The sequence below is a fragment of the Dicentrarchus labrax genome, unplaced genomic scaffold (genome assembly GCF_905237075.1).
Source record: "Dicentrarchus labrax unplaced genomic scaffold, dlabrax2021, whole genome shotgun sequence".
Classification (NCBI taxonomy): Eukaryota; Metazoa; Chordata; class Actinopteri; family Moronidae; genus Dicentrarchus; species Dicentrarchus labrax.
Window position 1 is genome coordinate 24238349 of NW_026136713.1, and position 19208 is coordinate 24257556.

Here is a 19208-nt window from a genome sequence, read left to right on the forward strand (position 1 = left end):
AAGTGAAACAATATGTTTTACAACCTTTAACTGTTGTGTGAGTATTATTAGGACTGAAGATCTTATCTAATCCTTGCTAATGCATATACATTAATAATGAATGTGGGATTACTGTAGTGAATAGAATCACAATATTTAATTTAGTTGATTCCATTATGTAATATCTCGTCCATAATAAAGACAAACCAACTTTTAACATTTAGTTAAAGTTGTTTTATTCACAAATCGTCTTTTGTCTAAACTGTGGTCATAACAGATCAGTTCATTATGTGTACATTTCTGTTCCTAACTATTTATGTCTATACATATATATTTATATATATATACTGGGTGTGTTTGTGGTCGTCTCTCCACCTTTGATCAAATCAAGGACCTGACTGTTTGACTACCAACACACACACACACACACACACACACACACACACACACACAGCTCCCTTTTCATGTCGTTACAGATTATCTTATTATTTGAATCTATATTTCAACAGTTGTGTATCAAAAATTATGAAGATCTGAAATTCCTGACTGATTTTCAACGGTACTGTAACGTTATTCCCCGTGGTCTCGGAGGTTGTGTTCGGTCCCGGTCCGGCTGCTGAGCCCGGTTCTGTCGCCCGCTGACGGCAGGAGACTGAGGAGATAAAGACTCTGCATTTTAACTTCATGAGGACTTTAAGTTCTGTAAAGGAAGTTATAAAAGTCCACTGTGGACATTAATGGGTTACACAACAATAACTGTGGTGTGTGTGACAGATGTGTTACCACGGCAACACAACCAGTGCTTGTGGTTTGTGTTCCAGCTGTTATAAACACAGCCAGAATCAACGTTTTTAAAAGTTTGCTAATTAGCTAGCTAGACACTTGAACGTTACACGTGGCGCCTTTAACGGCCATCTTTCATTGAATTTAACCTTTATTAACCAGAAGAAAGTGGTCAGCAGCTGCCATGTTCTCCCTGTGTGTGTGTGTGTGTGTGTGTGTGTGTGTGTGTGACTGCTGGTCAAAGGCCTCCTGCAACACACACACATACACACACACACACACACGTTGTCCTGCTGGTTAAGTGTGTGTTATGTTTGTGTATTTGCATGTGTGTGTGTGTGTATGTGTGTGTGTGTGTGTGTGTGTGTGCCACAGATAGCAGCCAGTTAAACATTAACGCCGGCCGGCTCGTAAAGCTAACACCAAGACAGTGAACCTTTGGAGTTTGATATGATGTGATCACACACACACACACACACACACACACACACACACACACACACACACACAGAGTGAGGCCCCTGATGACACGTGAACACACACACACACACACACACTCTCGGTCTCCAGAATGACACAGCTCTGATCGGAGGGAGGTGATCTCTGAAATTGCTCAGGTGAGTTTTTCTGATTTTCACCAAAAAGGTTTTCTACATTTGAATTTTAATTATTTAAAACCACAAAGAGAGAGAGAGAGAGAGAGAGAGAGAGAGAGAGAGAGCATGCAAAGTTAGTGTCGTTCAGCCGCTCTTCTTCGCTGGTGTCTGGTGAACAGTAGCCAGCAGAAACATGGTTAACTGAACAAACAGGAGAGAGAGAGAGAGAGAGAGAGAGAGAGAGAGAGAAATACGTGGATGTCCCTCGACCCGGAGTGTCACTGCAGGTCTGAATATAAATGTTTTTAAAATATGATATAAAGTATTCACATATTTTACTGCAGTAGTACCACACAGAAATACTCCAGTACAAAAACTTACAGAAATATGACCAAAAGATAAAGCATCAAAAGTAAAGACTTAAAATGTTTCTCACTGAGAGGTTTTAAGGGTTCAGATAGCTGCAGATAAATGTGCGTACTTTAATAATGAAATCATAACAATGCTTTGATGCTATTTGGTCATTTTTAAGGTAAGAAAGTGAGATTTTTTGTGAGATCTTTCAGTGGAAATAGTGTAAAGTACTAACTCTATTGCCAGCACTTTGAGTTCATTTAGATCTGAATGGGTTAAAAAGGTTCAAATAAAACAGACAGATGGCAACAGAAGAACATTAATCAGAACTTAATGTGACTTTAACGTCTCTATAAAATTAAGATATTTTTACCTTTGAAACTCGTCTTTAGAGTTTGCTGACTGAATTTGCAGTCGATCAATTCTCTAGGAGGACTTTGTATGTAAAACGCCAAAAATGACCACTAAATTCAACATATTGTTGGGTTTGGGATATGGACCCACATCTGGACATGATACACACACACATACTCATACACACAGGGATGCTGTTTAGGTGTCGCTATTGAGCCATTTTGCCGAGCGTGAGACCCTTGTGACACGTTCATTTCGCCACTGCTGACATGTGGAGCATGTTGAAGGCGATTAATAAAGTACATTTTCTTCTTCAATTGTATCTCCATTATATATTATTTATTATTATTATGTATATATATATTATGTTATATGATATTAGACATTATATAAACATGCAGTTAAATAGGGTTTAAATAGTGAAGTGAGACTTGCAGCAGATCCGCAGTTTTCTGGGAGTTTCTAAAAAAAACAAATGCTGGTTCTCCAAGTTTAGTTTGGACTCAGGACACAGACCTGATCCCAGACCACCTGAGAGTGAGAGAACTAGACTGACGTGGTCTCTCCTGGTCGCATTCTTTTTACAGAGACCTAAAGGACCATAGGAATATATATATATAAAATAATAGCTCATAGAGTCTTCAAAAGGCCACAAGCGCTTCATCATCAGTCTGATCAATGTGTGTGTGTGTGTGTGTGTGTGTGAACACCCCTCTGTCAGCAGTATTGATTGGTGGATTACAGACTCTCAGGTCACCTGAACCAGTTCACCTTTAAACCATCTCACCTTCATCTGTGTTCAATATGAACACATAGCTGAAGTGTTCACATTGAATTATTCATTACTGTTATTAACCTCTAAAACTATTTATTAATTTATTAATTTATTTATTTTATTCAGTGTTTTTTTCAGAGTTTTTAGGGTTTGAATACATTTACACTGAGACAAAACTCTGAAACAGTCAGTAGATACTTTGAAACTTTACAGTGAACAAAGAGATGGTGTGTGTTGATCATCATCATCATTATCATCATCATCATGTTGTGACCTTTGACCTCTCTTTATCTGTTTTCTTTTGTCTGTCACCTGTCCCTCCCTCTCTGATGTGAAGTGCTCGTTTCTTATTTTCACTGAGTTTCTCAAAAGGTTCAGAGAATTAGCTTTTAGTAGCCACTTAGCTGTGTGTGTGTGTGTGTGTGTGTGTGTGTGTGTGTGTGTGTGTGTGTGTGTGTCTTTCTCTTCCTGTCAATAGTAGCTGGATTGTTTTATTCCAACTAAAAATAGAAATTATATTTTTGGTGGTTTATACTGCCTTGAAAATACTTTAGATTAATAATTTGTTTTTTACAGAGTGTGCCACAAATCCTTTTCTTTCCCGATTTGGGACTAGATTTGAGTCAGTCCCTAGTCTAGTCCAAAACTTGACTCAGGACTGATTTGGGACTAGATCTGAGTTTTGATCTGTTAGTTTCAACTCGGGACTCACAGATAAGTAAACCACGCAGCAGCAACCAAAGTTCAACTGTTTATACTGTTTATTAAATCACCATACAGATAATCAATCAGGGAGAGAGCATTGATACATTTACTGATTATTGGCATGTTGTCTTGTCATATGATTGCTTTTGAAGCAATGCTACACATTCATATAAATAACGTTTATTAAAATTGGATAACAACACAGACCACTTTTTTGTAAATTGAGGCTTGGCTTCAGGGTTTCAGGTCGAGGTTAGGGTTACAGGGTTAGGGTTTGGGTTAGATCAATGAGGGCCTCAAGAGTGTTTGTGTGTTTTATAAACTGGGTTCCCATAATTCCCAGGTGAAGCCTTGTGTTCCTCCACTCTGTCAGACAGTCAGATTGCAACCTGTTCGAAGTCTCTGTCAATGATTACTGAACAGACCTTGACCTCCCTGCTGCTCACTTCAAAACACGACTCGTATCTGTTGTTCAGAGCACGAAAACAGGCCGGACTCTGTGAGGACACACAGGCACTATCTATGTTTACATGGGGCCTAATATTCTAATTAAAATAAGAGTACAAGCAGAATTAAACCGATTCACATAAACACCTCAATCAGACCAAAACTGACTGAAATATCAGCAGGTTTGGTGTTGTAGTACTGGATTAATGCACAAAAATCTGGTGCAATCCAAGAGGTTGATATGGACAATATGCAGAAGATTACAGACTGGACCTTTGACAGATTTTATTTGGATTTTTATATAATATGATATAGAGATCTGGATACCATTTGAATGTCCTCCTGAAAGTTTTAATCCATTAAAGGCACTTTGTAACTTGTTTTTGTTTAAATAAAGTTTATTATTCTGATTATTATAATTATGTGATCTTTCTGAATACAGGGTCTTTTAGTCATAAACCCATCAAAAGAAAAATTGTACCATGTGACATTTAACCTAGATACTCTGACCTATAAGCCAGGTGTGTTTTAAGTGTGCAGTGCAGAAGGCGTTTCTACCCAAACCTTTTTTTTTTTACTTCCTGTATTGTCTGTGTTACTGTTTTCATCTGTAAAAAACTTGCATTAAAACGATCTGTTGTTTTCTTTTGTGTTCCAGTGAGCACCCCTAATTTCCCTGATTTACGTATCGCTGTCAATCACACCCAATGGAATCCAATCAGAAAGCAAGCGGGGACGGACTGGCGGGGACGCAGAAGGAAGCAGCACTGCGGGCACTCATGCAACGCACAGGATACCAACTGCAGCAGGTAGGAAGCTGCTGCTGAGTGAAGCTCAACACATCCTGGACCTTTCTCTGAAACCGACTGACTCCACCAATCTCAATAGTTCATTTAACAAATCACTGGTTGACCCTTGAAAATGAGCATTAGTACATATTTTACTTAAGTACTTTACTCAGTACTGTTTGTTTTTTTGCTTATTTGTTGTTTTTGGGGTATGTTTCAGGAGAACGGCCAGCGGCGGTACGGCGGCCCACCACCCGACTGGGATGGCCCACCACCAGAGAGAGGCAGTGAAATCTTTGTGGGGAAACTACCGAGAGATCTGTTTGAAGATGAACTGGTCCCTCTGTGTGAGAAGGTGTGAGAAACGAAGAGTATAATATCTTGCTCCAACAGGTTAGCATGTTATTCTCACATCTTTTTGCATTCCTCTCTTCCGGTCTGCAGTTTGGAAAGATCTACGAGGTGAGGATGATGATGGACTTTAACGGAAACAACCGAGGTTATGCCTTCGTCACCTTCAGCACCAAGCTGGAGGCCAAAGCAGCCATGAAGCAGCTCAACAACTATGAGATCAGGTCAGGGTTTGGTCCTTCTTTCAAAGGAGCCAAAATAGAACCTGTGATTGGAACCCATGGCTGCAATATTTTCTTGCATCATCTATCGGATCTTTGTAGCTGCAATGTTTAATTATTGATTTTGTCTACATTCTACTCACCACTGTGCTGCTCTTCCGTCCTACAGAAATGGCCGCCTCCTCGGAGTTTGTGCTAGCGTTGACAACTGCCGTCTGTTTGTGGGCGGGATTCCCAAAACCAAGAAGCGCGAGGAGATCCTATCTGAGATGAAGAAGGTCACTGACGGGGTCATGGACGTCATTGTGTACCCCAGCGCCGCCGACAAATCCAAGAACCGAGGTTTCGCCTTCGTCGAGTATGAGAGCCACAGAGCGGCTGCCATGGCCCGCCGCAAACTGCTGCCAGGTAGACACCAAACACTAAACATTCAATTAAATTAAATTCAATTTTATTTGTATAGCGCCAATTCATAACAGAAGTTATCTCAGGACACTTTCAAATAGAGCAGGTCTAGACCGAACTCTTTAACATTAATTACAGAGACCCAACAGTACCACCATGAGCAAGACCTTGGAGATAAGGGCAAGGAAACACTGCCTGTTAAAAGGCAGAAACCTAGGACAGATCCTCCGGCTCTAGGTGGGTGGTCGTCTGTCTCGACCAGTTGGGGTGAGAGAGAGAGAGAGAGAGAGAGAGAGAGAGGCTGAGAGAGAGAGAGAGAGAGAGAGAGAGAGAGAGAGACAGACAGACAGGTGCACAACAACATTCAACTTTATTCTTTGATTATTTTTGGTTAGATTGGAGCCATGTAACAAATAAAACAGTTGAGAGCAGGGAATGTTTGCAAAACTACTGTTGGTGCATTCAATTGCATCGACAAGGTTTGTTGTTAGATGGGTCAGACATTATTTTAAAGTTGCCAAAGTACAGATATTAAAGTATCAAACACAACATCATAAAAAATATCAAAGTCTCCTTCCGACTGAGTGTAAGACTGCGTTATCACCAGCCAATCCCAGCCTGTGTCACTGGCTCAGTGTCCAGTGAAAGAGGAGCTCTGATGGGTGGGATGATAAGATAAATAAGACCTATAACGGGGGTGATCACAGCTATCAGAAAATCAGAAAACATTTCATGGACATAGTAGTTAATCTGTCTGACAAAGAAATGCAGCATCTCCTCGAAAGCCTCTGCGATAAGATAGAGAGTTTATTGCTTCGATCTACACGGGAAGGTTGTTTGCGTAATGCTAAATGTGTGTGCAACCTTAAACCAGACAGAATGAGCTGTAGATGCTGAGTCACTGGTGGGTATAACATAATTTTTTCAGGGTGGAGAATATTGCTAGAGGTGCAAAAGTACAGAAGTACAGGGTGGTTGACTCTGCAATTAGTACTCACTGTAAACCAAATTGCTGAATACACTTTTATTATGTCCACATCAGACAATTTGTGGAACATTTAATGGAGTTAAAATGGGTCAACTTTTGTCTGTTATTGGATTAGCCCCTGTATGTAGCTCAAACCGTTATCTATTATATGCTGCACTTGTTTTGATGGACTTCTTTTATATGAATACAGTATGATTTATGGCCAATGACAAAAATACCTTAAAGTATTGTACAGTAAATATAAGTAATAGTGCTGTCAAACGATTAAAATATTTAATCGCAATTAATCGCACATTTTTATCTATTCTAAATGTCCCTTGATTTCTTTTTGTCCCATTATTTTTTCTCATTTTAATGCTCTTATCAACATGGAAAAGTGGATCGGCTTGCTTTGTGCAAATGTTGTTTTTATTGAAAAATCATCCATTGTCGCCTGGCTTTGACGAGGGGGCAGAGAATTCGCATCAGCTGTGTGCTCGGCCATCAAGTGGTATTTCAGACTGGACGTGCTGCGATGATAGCTCAGTTCACAACAACAAAACACACAGATCACTTTGGTCTTGTCAATGGAACCATTTGGCAACTTTTTAAAAGTAAACTTCCCATTCAGAATATTATTGGCATCCATTTCGGTGTCTTGTGCTCACCATCCACCCAAAACGTAACGTCTACTACTCTTAAACAAGTGTGTGCGGTGTTTTTCTAACGTTACTAGTTGTTGCAACAGCATGTGAAAAAAACTACAAAGTGTGCTAGGTCAAAAAGAATGTTAATCTTGCGATAAAAACATTGACGATGTTAAAATGGGTTTGCGTTAATGCCATTAATAACAAGTTTAACTGACAGCACTAATAAGTAAGTAAAATGGATATTTTGTACTGTGAGCTCATCTACACCAGTTTCGCATTTCCTATTATTTCCAGCGGCACTTGAAGGCAACATCACAAGTCACACAACAGGATTAAACCAAGTGTGAACTTATCATGACATCACCCATTGGTTTGTGGAGAGCTGTTTTGAAGCCTTGAGTTTGGCATTTTGGGCGCTGCCATGACAGTTAGTCGGAGCCAACGGAGGTGACGTACTGTGAGTTGAGCGTACAAGCGATTGAGACCATAAACTTGTTATGAAACTGTTTACTGAGCTAAAAAATGAAATGAGAAGTGGGCTCATTCTCCATTAGAGTGAAAGGCATTGGTCTTTTATTGCAGCCAATGGATCTCCCCTGCTGGACTTTACATAGAATGCAGGTTGTCCATTATATATACTGTCAATGGATGAAACCTACCTGTTCTCTCTCTCAGGTCGCATTCAGCTGTGGGGCCACGCCATCGCCGTGGACTGGGCAGAGCCTGAGGTGGAGGTGGATGAGGACACCATGGCAAGCGTCAAGATACTGTACGTCAGAAACCTGATGCTGCAGACCACAGAGGAGACCATTGAGAAGGAGTTTAACAGCCTCAGACCAGGTAGTAAGATGACACAATGCAGCAGTCAACTCTCAAAGTTTGTTGTGTGTCCCTGAATGCACCAACACGGACAGGTGATGGATTATTGATCTGCAGCAAGGTTCTCTGCATGTAGACTTTTAAGGGTTTTAATGACTTTGGATGTATAGAGCAATATTTAATAACAAATATATATAGCGTGTGGTGTGCCACAAGGATCCATTTTAGGACCCTTAATATTTGTTATTTATATGAATGATTGTTTCCATTTTGTTTGCTGATGATGACCAAATATCAACAAACAAAATGCTGTTTTCACAAATAGATTCACAATTCAATGTTTGGGATTATTACTCATTATATAAGTCAAATTTTACAATATTTACAGGAGGTATGTTAGGCATTATGCTGAGGTGTCAGTTGATGGAACAGACATTTTCAGTTTCAGTTGATAAGAAATGTAATATGGGGAAAACCATATTGAATTTTTTTGTCAAACAACTGTAAAGTCATCCACAGACTAGTTTGATCAATGTGTTTTGTTCATTAGCTTTGTATTCTTATTGTTTCAGCCGACAGGCCCTCCTGGAAGTTGCAGATTCAAGCAACTTTTTTTCAAATTTGACCAATCATTGTAGTTTCCTGTACAAAATGCTGAGCTGTAAACTAGTTTCCACCAAACAGTGCAATTTTATTCCCACCTGAACCAGTTTTTTTAAATGAATTATACAAAAAATCATAATAATTGCAGCTATTTTTTTTGCAATTTCTCTCACATTGTTGCATCACAATTGTTTTTTCTATCAGATATTTTTATTGAAGTTTAATCACAAATACAGAAATGTTCATACAATGTACTTTTTTTTTTTCCAAAGTGTTAAAACATAAACCCCCCTCCCCTCCCACTAGCCACATCTACAAACCATATTTCGTACGGAGTATTGTTCCTGGAGTATTGTAGGAAACTGCTGGATATCAAGTATTAAATTGCAAGATAAGTAAATACAAAAAATTTTAAATATATTAATAAAAAAACCACTGAATGAATAGATAAGCAAATAAAGATAGATGAGTAGAAGAAGTCGAATTTAGACATTGACTGATACAGACTATGTAACTGAGAGAAAGACAAGCAAAGAAGCGAAACAGAGGAAAGAAAAATCCTTCAGTTTGACTGAAGACTCTCAAAATATTTCAGAAAGGGTCCCCACACCCTCTGAAACTTCCCACCTGAATTACAAACTGAGTAGCGGATCTTTTCAAGGTCTAGACAGGACATGATGTCCCTAAGCCACTGAGCGCGTGTGGTCAGAGCAGCATCCCTCCATCTTAGTAGTATTGCTTGCCTTGCCAAAAGAGAAGCGAAGGACAGTGTGCGACTTTTGGTAAGAGCTAGGTCCATCACAATTTTTTTAAAAAGCTGTCATGAAATCTGATGTTTTAGGCCCCAAAAATTCCACAGAGAGCCTGTGTAATCCTGGGGGGTCTAACTAATACAACCCTCTCTTATTTCAAACTTTCAAACCAACTCCCAGTAGGCCTTTGTAACTCTGTTCAGAAAATGTCCCCGCCTTTCAGTAAATTACATAAATATTAATCAGATGTGTGAGTCTATATGTAAAAATATGATATTGGCGCCTTCCATCCCCAAAGTAAGTTGAACATTCATTTGACATGTTAAATATCAGATTAAATAACATTTACACTGGATCAAAGCACATATTATTGCATTATTGAAGGTGCTCTGAGTCTTATGTCACATCTTTTTTATTTCTATTATCTGCTTTTATATGTGTGCAGATTTGACATAATGGTCTGAACTTTGTGGCTCCAGAAAGCTGAATAAAGAACCGAGCTTGATTTTACAAAAGAGTTAATTGTGTAACAGGCGCAGTGGAGCGAGTGAAGAAGATCAGAGACTACGCCTTCGTCCACTTCACTCAGAGAGAGGATGCCATCAACGCCATGAACGCACTCAATGGAAAGGTTGGCAGCTTGAAGTTCTCCCTGTGATCCCAAATTAAATGAGCTCAAGCAGAAACCTTTCCAGCAGTAAAATGCAACATACCAGTCCCTCCAGAAAAACACGATTATGCGACTGCATAAATTGCCGATTTCCGCGCAAAATATGCGGGGCTTGCATGATTTCATAATCCCTGCATTTTCGTTGCAAAAAAGTCACATATATCTTAACAGAAAGTTGAAAAATGTTGCGTTTACTTCACACAAGAGCAGCCATTTTCCCCCGTTGCCATGGGAACGTTATGAAGTGACGTAATTACGCGACGTGAACATCATCGAAAAGCTGCAAAGCCTGTGATGAAGCCGCAGTTTTTGCAAGTTCCTGCAATTTTTGCAAGTTGCCGCATATTCCATCGCATTTTTTAAGAAAACTTGCCGCATAATCAAGGATTTTTGCCCGCAACAATCACAAAAAAACTCGCATTTTTCTGGAAGGACTGACATACACGTTAATGCAGCAGTTCTATTAATCCAAAAACATCAGATATAATAGAAAAACACTGACAGTGGAGAATTTTTAAGGTGTGTTAGTAGCACTTGTACTGATGAAAAGGATCTGAATAATGATGACGTGAGTATTGTCCCCTTCATCCTCCCTCCAGGTGGTGGATGGCTCTCCTATCGAGGTGACTCTAGCCAAGCCGGTGGACAAAGACAGTTACGTCCGTTACACCAGGGGGACGGGAGGACGGGGAGGTTCCCTGCTGCAGACCGACTATGCTGCCTACACTCTGGGACAGGTACAAGTGCTGCAGGAGGCAGTCATCCCAAAATATTTGCTTGTTTAGGTGGAAGAAAAGATGTTGTCCATGAGTGTCGTCCACAATCTCCCCTCTGCAGACACTTTATGCTCATGACATGCATGTGGTATAAAGGTGTTGTTTTAGTGTATTTGAATATTTCTGCAGACTGGGGTCAATAAAGGGTGTTGGTATAAAAATAATGGTAATGACTGGAAAGCTGAGACACATACTTCATGCCACCCCTGCATAGGTCTGTGCCCCACTTGTACCAGCCATATAGCCCCATAGATTTAAGGGAATAACTAGGGCCCGAGCAGTGACTGTTGCAAGAAACCTATAGAAACTGCTCGTATTATTATTATTATTATTATTATTATTACTATTATGGTGGACCTGTTAACTGGAAAATAGCCTTACAAAATAAGTAAATAATATTGGGGTAGTTTTCTATACATTGGGGTAAATTCAAAGAAAGTAACAATACCTAATTACCATAAAATTTGTGGACCTTTAAAATTAATTGTTACCCAAAACTTTATCATACCATGAACTACGCAGCTGTAGACAGAAGGTTAACGTCCACAAAGACACAATAGGAGATGTGATGGATGTACAGATAAAGTCACCATGGTAAACAGCTCCATCTAGTGGACAGTTTCAATTATTACACTGTGAAGGAAGGTAACTGACGTAAATGGCACAGAAAGAAACGGAAAAAAAAAAGATTACTGACAATCCAACAGAGACAAAGAGTAAAAAATACAGCAGTGTGGGATCATGGGAGTTGTTGTTTTCACCACCATTGGCGTCATTGCAGTCAGCTTCTCCCGGTTAGGATTCCTTCAGTGTTCATGGTTCAGGAGGTTTCTACCGGGAGCCCAATGATCCACAGAGGTCTCCTCCTCTCCAACACAAACAGACCCGCTGATTAAAACCACTAAACACACTGAATAAAGCAGTTCCACCTTAAACACACTGAATAAAGCAGTTCCACCTTAACAATCACTGCTTCTCCCACGCTGTTGGACAGACAAAGGACGTCCCGGAGGGGCTGTGAACCGAGTAATGCTAACGTTAGCTCAGTTTGTTTCTCTGATAACTTAAGATCCAGACGTCCGATTACCTAAATTAAATGACAGATTTCTCTGAGTTTGAACATTGTTGGCAACATTTGGGATATTGTAAGAAAACAACTCAATCGGCATCACCAAAGTCAGGTGGTTTATCCCCTGAGGAACATTCAATTAAATTCAATTCAATTTTATTTGTATTTGTAATTCTTAACAGAAGTTATCTCAGGACACTTTTCAAATAGAGCAGGTCTAGACCGAACTCTTTAAAACATTATTTACAGAGACCCAACAGTACCACCATGAGCAAGACCTTGGAGACAAGGGCAAGGAAACACTGCCTGTTAAAAGGCAGAAACCTAGGACAGATCCTCCGGCTCTAGGTGGGTGGTCGTCTGTCTCGACCAGTTGGGGTGAGAGAGAGAGAGAGACAGAGAGAGAGACAGAGAGAGAGAGAGAGAGAGAGACAGACAGACAGACAGACAGACGCACAGCAACAACATAACTGTCTTTACAAAATGGCAATATCTATTATTGTTATATATTTCACCGGATAATCAAAACCTTTGACTTGTCTTTCTTTAAGATATTTAAGATATTCCTATTAAAAATAATTTATATGAGATATAAAAGTAAGCACTCTTTCCTCCTCCTCTTCCAGGTGTACGACCCCTCAGCGGCGTATCTCGGTCCGCCTGTGTTTTACGCCCCCCAGGCCTACACTGCCATACCAGGTCAGTTCCGCTTCCCACCGGCCAAAACTCACGTTGGAGGTCGAGGTCTGATCAGAACGCCGTCTGTTAGAGGTGAGGACGGACGCAGTTTGCTTTCCTCCTGAGCTTAAACATAAGAAACCTTGTGTTTTAAGATATTACGTACAGTTCAATTCCCAATTAAATTAAAAAGAAAAAGGTTTTCACTGCACAGCATTGACGTTTCTGATCAAAGAGATTTTTCTTGGTGAATTGACTGTTCACTAAACCACAAACCAAACAACAGCACATCCACTGTGTAGTAGTGTTTTCCCCACTGTGAGGAAGCTCTTCCTGGGGTTTTAAGCTAACATTAGCAGCTCTGTAATGATCTTTATTGGACATGGGGAAGTTTACCCCGGCCAGCAGTACTCAAGTCTACGTAAACAGCACTTAGTCTTCATCCTCAAAACCACTTCTCATGTAAAGTTAAAACAGGCTGTTTGAAAACACAAATAAGTATGTAAGCTACGTAGCTAGGGGTCACAACAAAATGACTCCAACTCTAATTAAATAAATATCTTTATATACAAAAGAGGGGTGGGGCTTTTGGAACAGTCAATTCACCAGTAATATTTTATGATCCGCTTATACTGCTTCAAAAAAAAGTCTGTAACTGAAAATAACTGAACTGTATCGAATCAAGATCACCCATATATAAAGAATGTTGTTTCAAAATGATTTGTATGCCTGAATATTGTTGTTAACAGGAATCAAATATGATCCACTGAATCAAAAGTGGAACTTTATTATGTTAATTAAACATAAGATCTTGTAAACATGGAGGAAAAAATGAAAAACTGGAAAATGAATCATCCAGAGAGATAATCCTCTGTGAATTATAGACAGATGCACTGTTACTATGACTACCGCTGTAGTGCTAACACTGGGTAGATGTAAGGTGGAGTTACCATGGCTACCACTGTACATGTTCAGTCTGACTGAATAATTTTCTCTGTGTGATTCTTCTTCCCGGTTGATTTCCGGTGATTTGATTGATTTCACTGCCTTTTCGGTCTCCTGTAGAAATTTACATGACTGTACCTGTAGGGGCTGCCGGGGTGCGGGGGCTGGGTGGGCGGGGCTACCTGGCCTATGCTACCGGGGTTGGAGCCATGGGTCGAGGCGGCAGCGGCAGTGCTGCCTACGGCCTGAAGGCGGACAAGCAGGCAGAGGAGAAGCTGTATGACCTGCTGCCAGGCATGGAACTGACCCCCATGAACCCTGCTGCAATGAGTCTGAAGGCCGCCACCATCAAACCTGCACCACAGGTAACACACCATGCATGAGAACCAGCAGGGTTAATACTTGTTGATTACAACTTCGGTCTTTTGTAGTTTTGTCCCCCATTTTTATTAATTAACATCATACTCACTAAATGACTAGGTCTAGGACCAGTCCACAGTTCGATGACAAGGATGGAATCAAGAATTTGAAGGGGTCAACAAGAGTTCTCAATGACCACTCCAAGTCCTTGTTTCTGTGACCCCTACTCAAGTGTTTTTTGGGTTTAGAAAAGATCTATGACCGTGTCTCCCAAGGTATCTTCTGGGAAGTACTTTTGATTATCGGAGTGATTACTAAGAGCCATTTGCTACTTGTATGACATGAGTTATAATGTATGAATGTATGTGGTGTAGGTGATATTGAGGTGTTGAAGGTGCAACAGAAAATGAGGATGCAGGATAGATGTGAGCTGAAAGAAGGGCAGGACTAAGCACACGTGATCCAAATGAGCTGATGATTCCTCACTGTTAGTCAGTTTCCTTTGAGTTTGACATGGCTAGGCTTCTTTCAAGTAGAGGTGACACAACATGTCCATGGATTGGATTGTGAAATCACTAAAACAAAGTCTGAAAGACTCAAGAATTATGAACAATCAGACAATCAGACAGGTTGGAAAAAAGAGAAGCCAAAACTTCTCTTTGTTCACCCATCAGACTGGATTTATCGTTTAAGGCGTGACCCCATACAAATCCCTAAATATGATTCAATAAGGTATTTGTTGGCTGTAGAGTTAAACAAATCTGGGTATTTTACAAACTTGAAGCTAGATCTAAAATGGAACCTGCTATCAGAACCCATCCCTATAGATGGATCGGTGCAGCGTCAGCAGTAATGCAGAAACAGTACCAGATTGTCATGGTGAAGAGGTTTACTGGCTGATCTATCACTGATGGTCTAAGCTTTTGGTAAGATCATGGATACAAGTGTCCAAAATATGTTCCCATGGCAAGGTTTCTGCCTTATAGACTGGGTGAGGAAGACATGGCTGTGGAGAAGCATGTATGGACTATTTTAGCCTACATTAGCTAGCTGCCAATGCCACCCAAGCCGGAATAAGTGGTGGACAATGTATGCCAATATCACTAAAAAGAAGTTGGACAGACTTTGGCTGTTAAATCCAAAGGTTTAACTATTTGTTCCTTTTTTCCCAAAAGAATGAACCCATTAAACCAAACTGGCCGAAATGAAAACCTTGGTGTCCAACTACTATATATATTTCTACTTACTATGTCTGTCAGGTTCTGGACGAGTTGTGTCAGAAGAATAACTGGGGTCAGCCTGTCTATCAGCTCCACTCTGCTATTGGCCCAGACCAGAGACAACTGTTTCTCTACAAGATCACCATACCAGCTTTGGCTACACAGTACCCCAACGTGTAAGAGTTCTGCAGCTACTGCAGTTAATACTGTTACTACTACTACTACTACTCCTACTGCTACTATAACTATTACTACTAATACGTGCACTCAGAATGTTACTACTGCTGCTGCATCTGCCACTGCTGTTATGACTAGAAATAGTAGTACTATTCTACTATTCTATTTCTAGTGCTACTCCTACTGTTACTGCTCACGCCACTCACTGGAACTACTATTACTCCTACTCCAACTACTACTACTAGGTCTACTACTTCTACTACTTCAGCAACTATTACTGCTCCCACTACAGCTCCTACTACTACGACTCTTGCTCCTTCTACTCTTAATGGTACTACTCCTACTACTACTGCTGGTACTATGACTATTACTACTGCTGCTAGTAATTAAGTATCAAACTGCTGTTTACAGTGATTTTCTACATAAGTCGTAAAATGATAAATTTCTATTGATATAAGAAATTAAATTGTCATGCATTATCCAGCTACATTAGACTTCCAATTATACTCTCTCTCTACAGCCATCCCTTCACCCCTGCTAAGCTCTGTGCGGCTGTAGAAGAAGCTAAAGTCCATGCAGCTGAGCACACCTTGCAGACGCTCGGCCTGCAGACAGAGGGCGCCGCTGACGCCAGCTGTGCTACTGCTGCCGCTGTGGCCTCAGTAGCCTTTCCAGGTATGTGAAGGTCCGTACCCAAAGCCAACTAACTCTTCACTCAACAAACCACTAACAGTCTTTCAGCTCGCAGAAAGATAAAGACAACATGGCTTCAAATTATGTTAAACAAAAAATTACCTCCACTTATAAAAGAGAATTAAAGCTCCACACTGGTGGGTTTGAACGCTTAAGCCCATTAACAGCACGGTATTCCACATTCCTGATTCCAGTTTTCGAATCATCCATTAGGTTGATCAGATTGGTTTTTCTCTTTCCAAGCAATTTTAAAGGTACAGTGTGTAGGATTTAGTGACATCTAGTTGTGTAGTTGCAGATTGCAACTTTTTGAATACCATTCAGCCTTCAATGCGTGTTGGAGAAACTTGTGATGTGAAAGGTTCTATTTAGCCATGTTGATTTTCATGGAAAAAAATTTAAATCAATGAAAGATGAACAGCAATTGATCATAAACAATGTGGTTCTTTATTTGTCAATGACTTTATTACCAATCTGCCGTATTGAAGTATTTACCCAGTTGGGAGTGAGAGCAAGGTAGGTCTATCAGTTTGTTTCGGAGCCAAAAACAAAATTTTATATGCAAAAGTATTTATTACTGAATTGGTTATGAGCATTGCTTAAAACACATAACACACAAAATAGATTACTAATCAATAACCAACTAACATATAGGACTCCGAACCTAACAGCTGATTGTAAAGTGAGAGACTCATTGCTAAAACTTTGTGAGTATTTGTCTCTCTCAGGTTACACTCTGGCGAGCCCGGCGGCGTCTGCGGTCGCCTCCCAGCTGAAGCAGGCTGTGTCTCTGGGTCAGGATCTGACCACCTACACCACCTACGAGGGCTACCCTGCCTTTGCTGTCGCGACACGTCACACCGACGGATACGGCGTTTTCTAGAAGAGTGGTTTCCAACAAGGAAAAATATCGTAGCTGAGGATGCATTCACACTATACTGCTTTTTTGGTTGCATTTTACATTTTAAATCAGTTAAAATGTTTTCGTTTTTTTACTCATTGTTGATCACAGCGTGAACTTGCGGGGTTATTTGTACGACAACAAAAGCAGAATGGTGTGAATGCACCGTTATGCTGCTGGTTGCATGGTGGCTGCTGTCCAACTGTGGAATTTTGTCCTGTCACATTTTGAAAATTGTAACCCTAAAACAATTTCATCACCAGTCACATCATTTTCAGTCTTGTTATTGTCTCTTTGCTATTCCGCCTTTATTTGAATTATGTGTCCATACATATCTGTGATTATTTTTTAAGTAATTTAGAAGCTAGCCTTTGATTGGCAGTTTGAAAGTTTTAATTAATGTTTTTTCTTTTTTAGTTTGTTTGCCTGCTTCTAGTAGTATGTTTACAATATTCAAAAACTGAATCGGCTCAATAGATTTTGTTATTTTATGCTTTTTTGTAACTGCGTTATTATCTCTAAAAGCTGCCATTTGTTGTTCTTTTGGATGTCTTACACTTCCAACTGCAAAACTTTGTTTTACACCGTTTTGAAAATTTCAGCGGTTTTCCTGGGAGGCTCAAACGGATGGAAAATAAGATAACAGACAAAAATCTGACGATATTTGAACAGAGTCTAGGGTTTTAAAATGGGACACCTGTTGTAGATCGCTGAGGTATTCTGGACTTTCAGTTCTTTAAACTGTGAATATTAGGCCTTTTCCACCAACGTTTTGGTTCGTGCAGCTAGTTTGGAACCTTTCGGACCTGGAAAACTTGGTTCCCAACTGAAAAAAAACAGCAGGTTTTCCTTGGGAACCAAAGTGAGTGTGTCATATTCTACAGGTCATCGTGCACTGTGCAGTGCCCTTTGTTGACAATTGATTGTTAATTATAATGGTTCCATTCAAAACCAGTGGAAATGCAGGCACCAGCACCAAGGTTCCAAGAATATTGAACAGAACCAGTTCAAGAACCAGAGCTCATTGGTTTTTAGAGTGTGCGCATCCGAAAAGGAATTTAATTACCATTGTGTCATAAACTGTTAACATATGAGACCAATTGTTGGACTAAAATATCTGATGTGTTTTACGTATACAAAAAGACAAAGCTTTCTATCTCAGTCAACTTTTTTAAACACTTTATTACGACTACCTGTAATTCTGTTCTACTGCTAATTTGATTAAATCTGATCAACATATTAAAACAACACCTGAATGTAAACCTCAGAACCGCAACAGAAACATTGGCTGTCGAAATGCTTCAGGTCTCCACGGTCGGGTGCGGACTTTCCCCTTTGAGTGATATTTCTTTACCATGTTTCAGTATTTTCATGTTCACATTGCGTGCTGTTTGTTCCACTTGTATGAAAAAAATCCAATAATTTTTCTTACTGTAAAACAAACTGTGACTTGGGCTAACATAAGCTTGAACCAACTAGCTCCCAATTAGGAAAGACCTTTGACGTCTGGGTCTCTTAATGATGGTTACAAATAAGATGGAGCATTTTGTGAATTTGACCTGAATGAAAACTTCGTCATTGTGACAACTCTTTAAAATTTCATTTGAAATTCAAAATGATAAGATTGGAACATGATTGTTTTTTTAGTGAGAAAATGCACGTCTTTGTGGTGACTGTGAGTACGAGTTGTGTTGTGCACAAGTAGGACTACGCAGACGTCTCATCAGCAGCACAGATCATTCAGTTCAATTTGATATTTGTTTCTTCTATTTGTTTGTTCCTGGAGAGTTTTACAATTGATGACACATGCTGACATCTGAGCTGTGAACATGCCAAAGCAGAGACAGTATTAAAGTGTGGGAAGCACTTAGAACTTATTTTTATACCAGTAAAAAGAATAAATATCCAGACGCTATTTGTGTGGAGATGTTTTGCACTCTCTTTGCCTCCATAATTGACCTGGAAAGTAGAAATGTGAAACTGAATCAATACTAATCTGTGATGAACAGAGAATTGTGGGTATTTGGAGGGTTTCATATCATAAAAGGAAACTGCATTGATAAATTGTCATGTTTCATGATACATAATCTAAACCCTAAATAAAGAAACAAAAAAAATCTGTATTCTGTATTATTCTTTAGTTAATTCAAATGAATACATTTTAGATCAT

General features: G+C 39.8%; 2 protein-coding genes across 5 annotated transcripts in view; one reads left to right on the plus strand and one right to left on the minus strand.

Moving 5' to 3' along the window:
• LOC127374508 (cGMP-dependent protein kinase 1) overlaps positions 1-5581 on the minus strand; it is a 54015-nt gene extending 48434 nt beyond the window's left edge. Inside the window, exon 1 of the mRNA XM_051419909.1 lies at positions 5497-5581. The gene's annotated coding sequence lies outside the window, so the exon portion shown is untranslated. The remainder of the gene's footprint in view (positions 1-5496) is intronic.
• a1cf (apobec1 complementation factor) lies at positions 1231-19159 on the plus strand. Of its 4 annotated transcripts, none has more exons than XM_051419928.1 (13): positions 1231-1379; positions 4652-4802; positions 5002-5136; positions 5226-5356; positions 5523-5761; positions 8051-8215; positions 10083-10180; positions 10819-10956; positions 12691-12835; positions 13808-14052; positions 15307-15443; positions 15965-16119; positions 16866-19159. In XM_051419928.1, the coding sequence occupies exons 2-13, from the start codon at positions 4701-4703 to the stop codon at positions 17018-17020; spliced, it is 1845 nt and encodes a 614-aa protein (XP_051275888.1). In that variant the 5' UTR covers positions 1231-1379; positions 4652-4700; the 3' UTR covers positions 17021-19159. The 4 variants fall into 4 exon arrangements, with proteins under 4 accessions (XP_051275888.1, XP_051275891.1, XP_051275892.1 ...); XM_051419931.1 differs by having other exon boundaries at positions 13832-14052; XM_051419932.1 differs by having other exon boundaries at positions 15965-16129; positions 16866-17106.
• Positions 19160-19208: the final 49 nt, after the last annotated feature.

What these genes read in the sequence shown, in the direction of transcription:
- a1cf (XM_051419928.1), top strand. Translation starts at nt 4,701, where the DNA reads ATGGAATCCAATCAGAAAGCAAGCGGGGACGGACTGGCGGGGACGCAG. An exon ending in TGGTCCCTCTGTGTGAGAAG is followed by an intron (nt 5,137 to 5,225) that starts GTGTGAGAAACG and finishes TCCGGTCTGCAG; the next exon opens with TTTGGAAAGATCTACGAGGT. An exon ending in CCGCCGCAAACTGCTGCCAG is followed by an intron (nt 5,762 to 8,050) that starts GTAGACACCAAA and finishes TCTCTCTCTCAG; the next exon opens with GTCGCATTCAGCTGTGGGGC.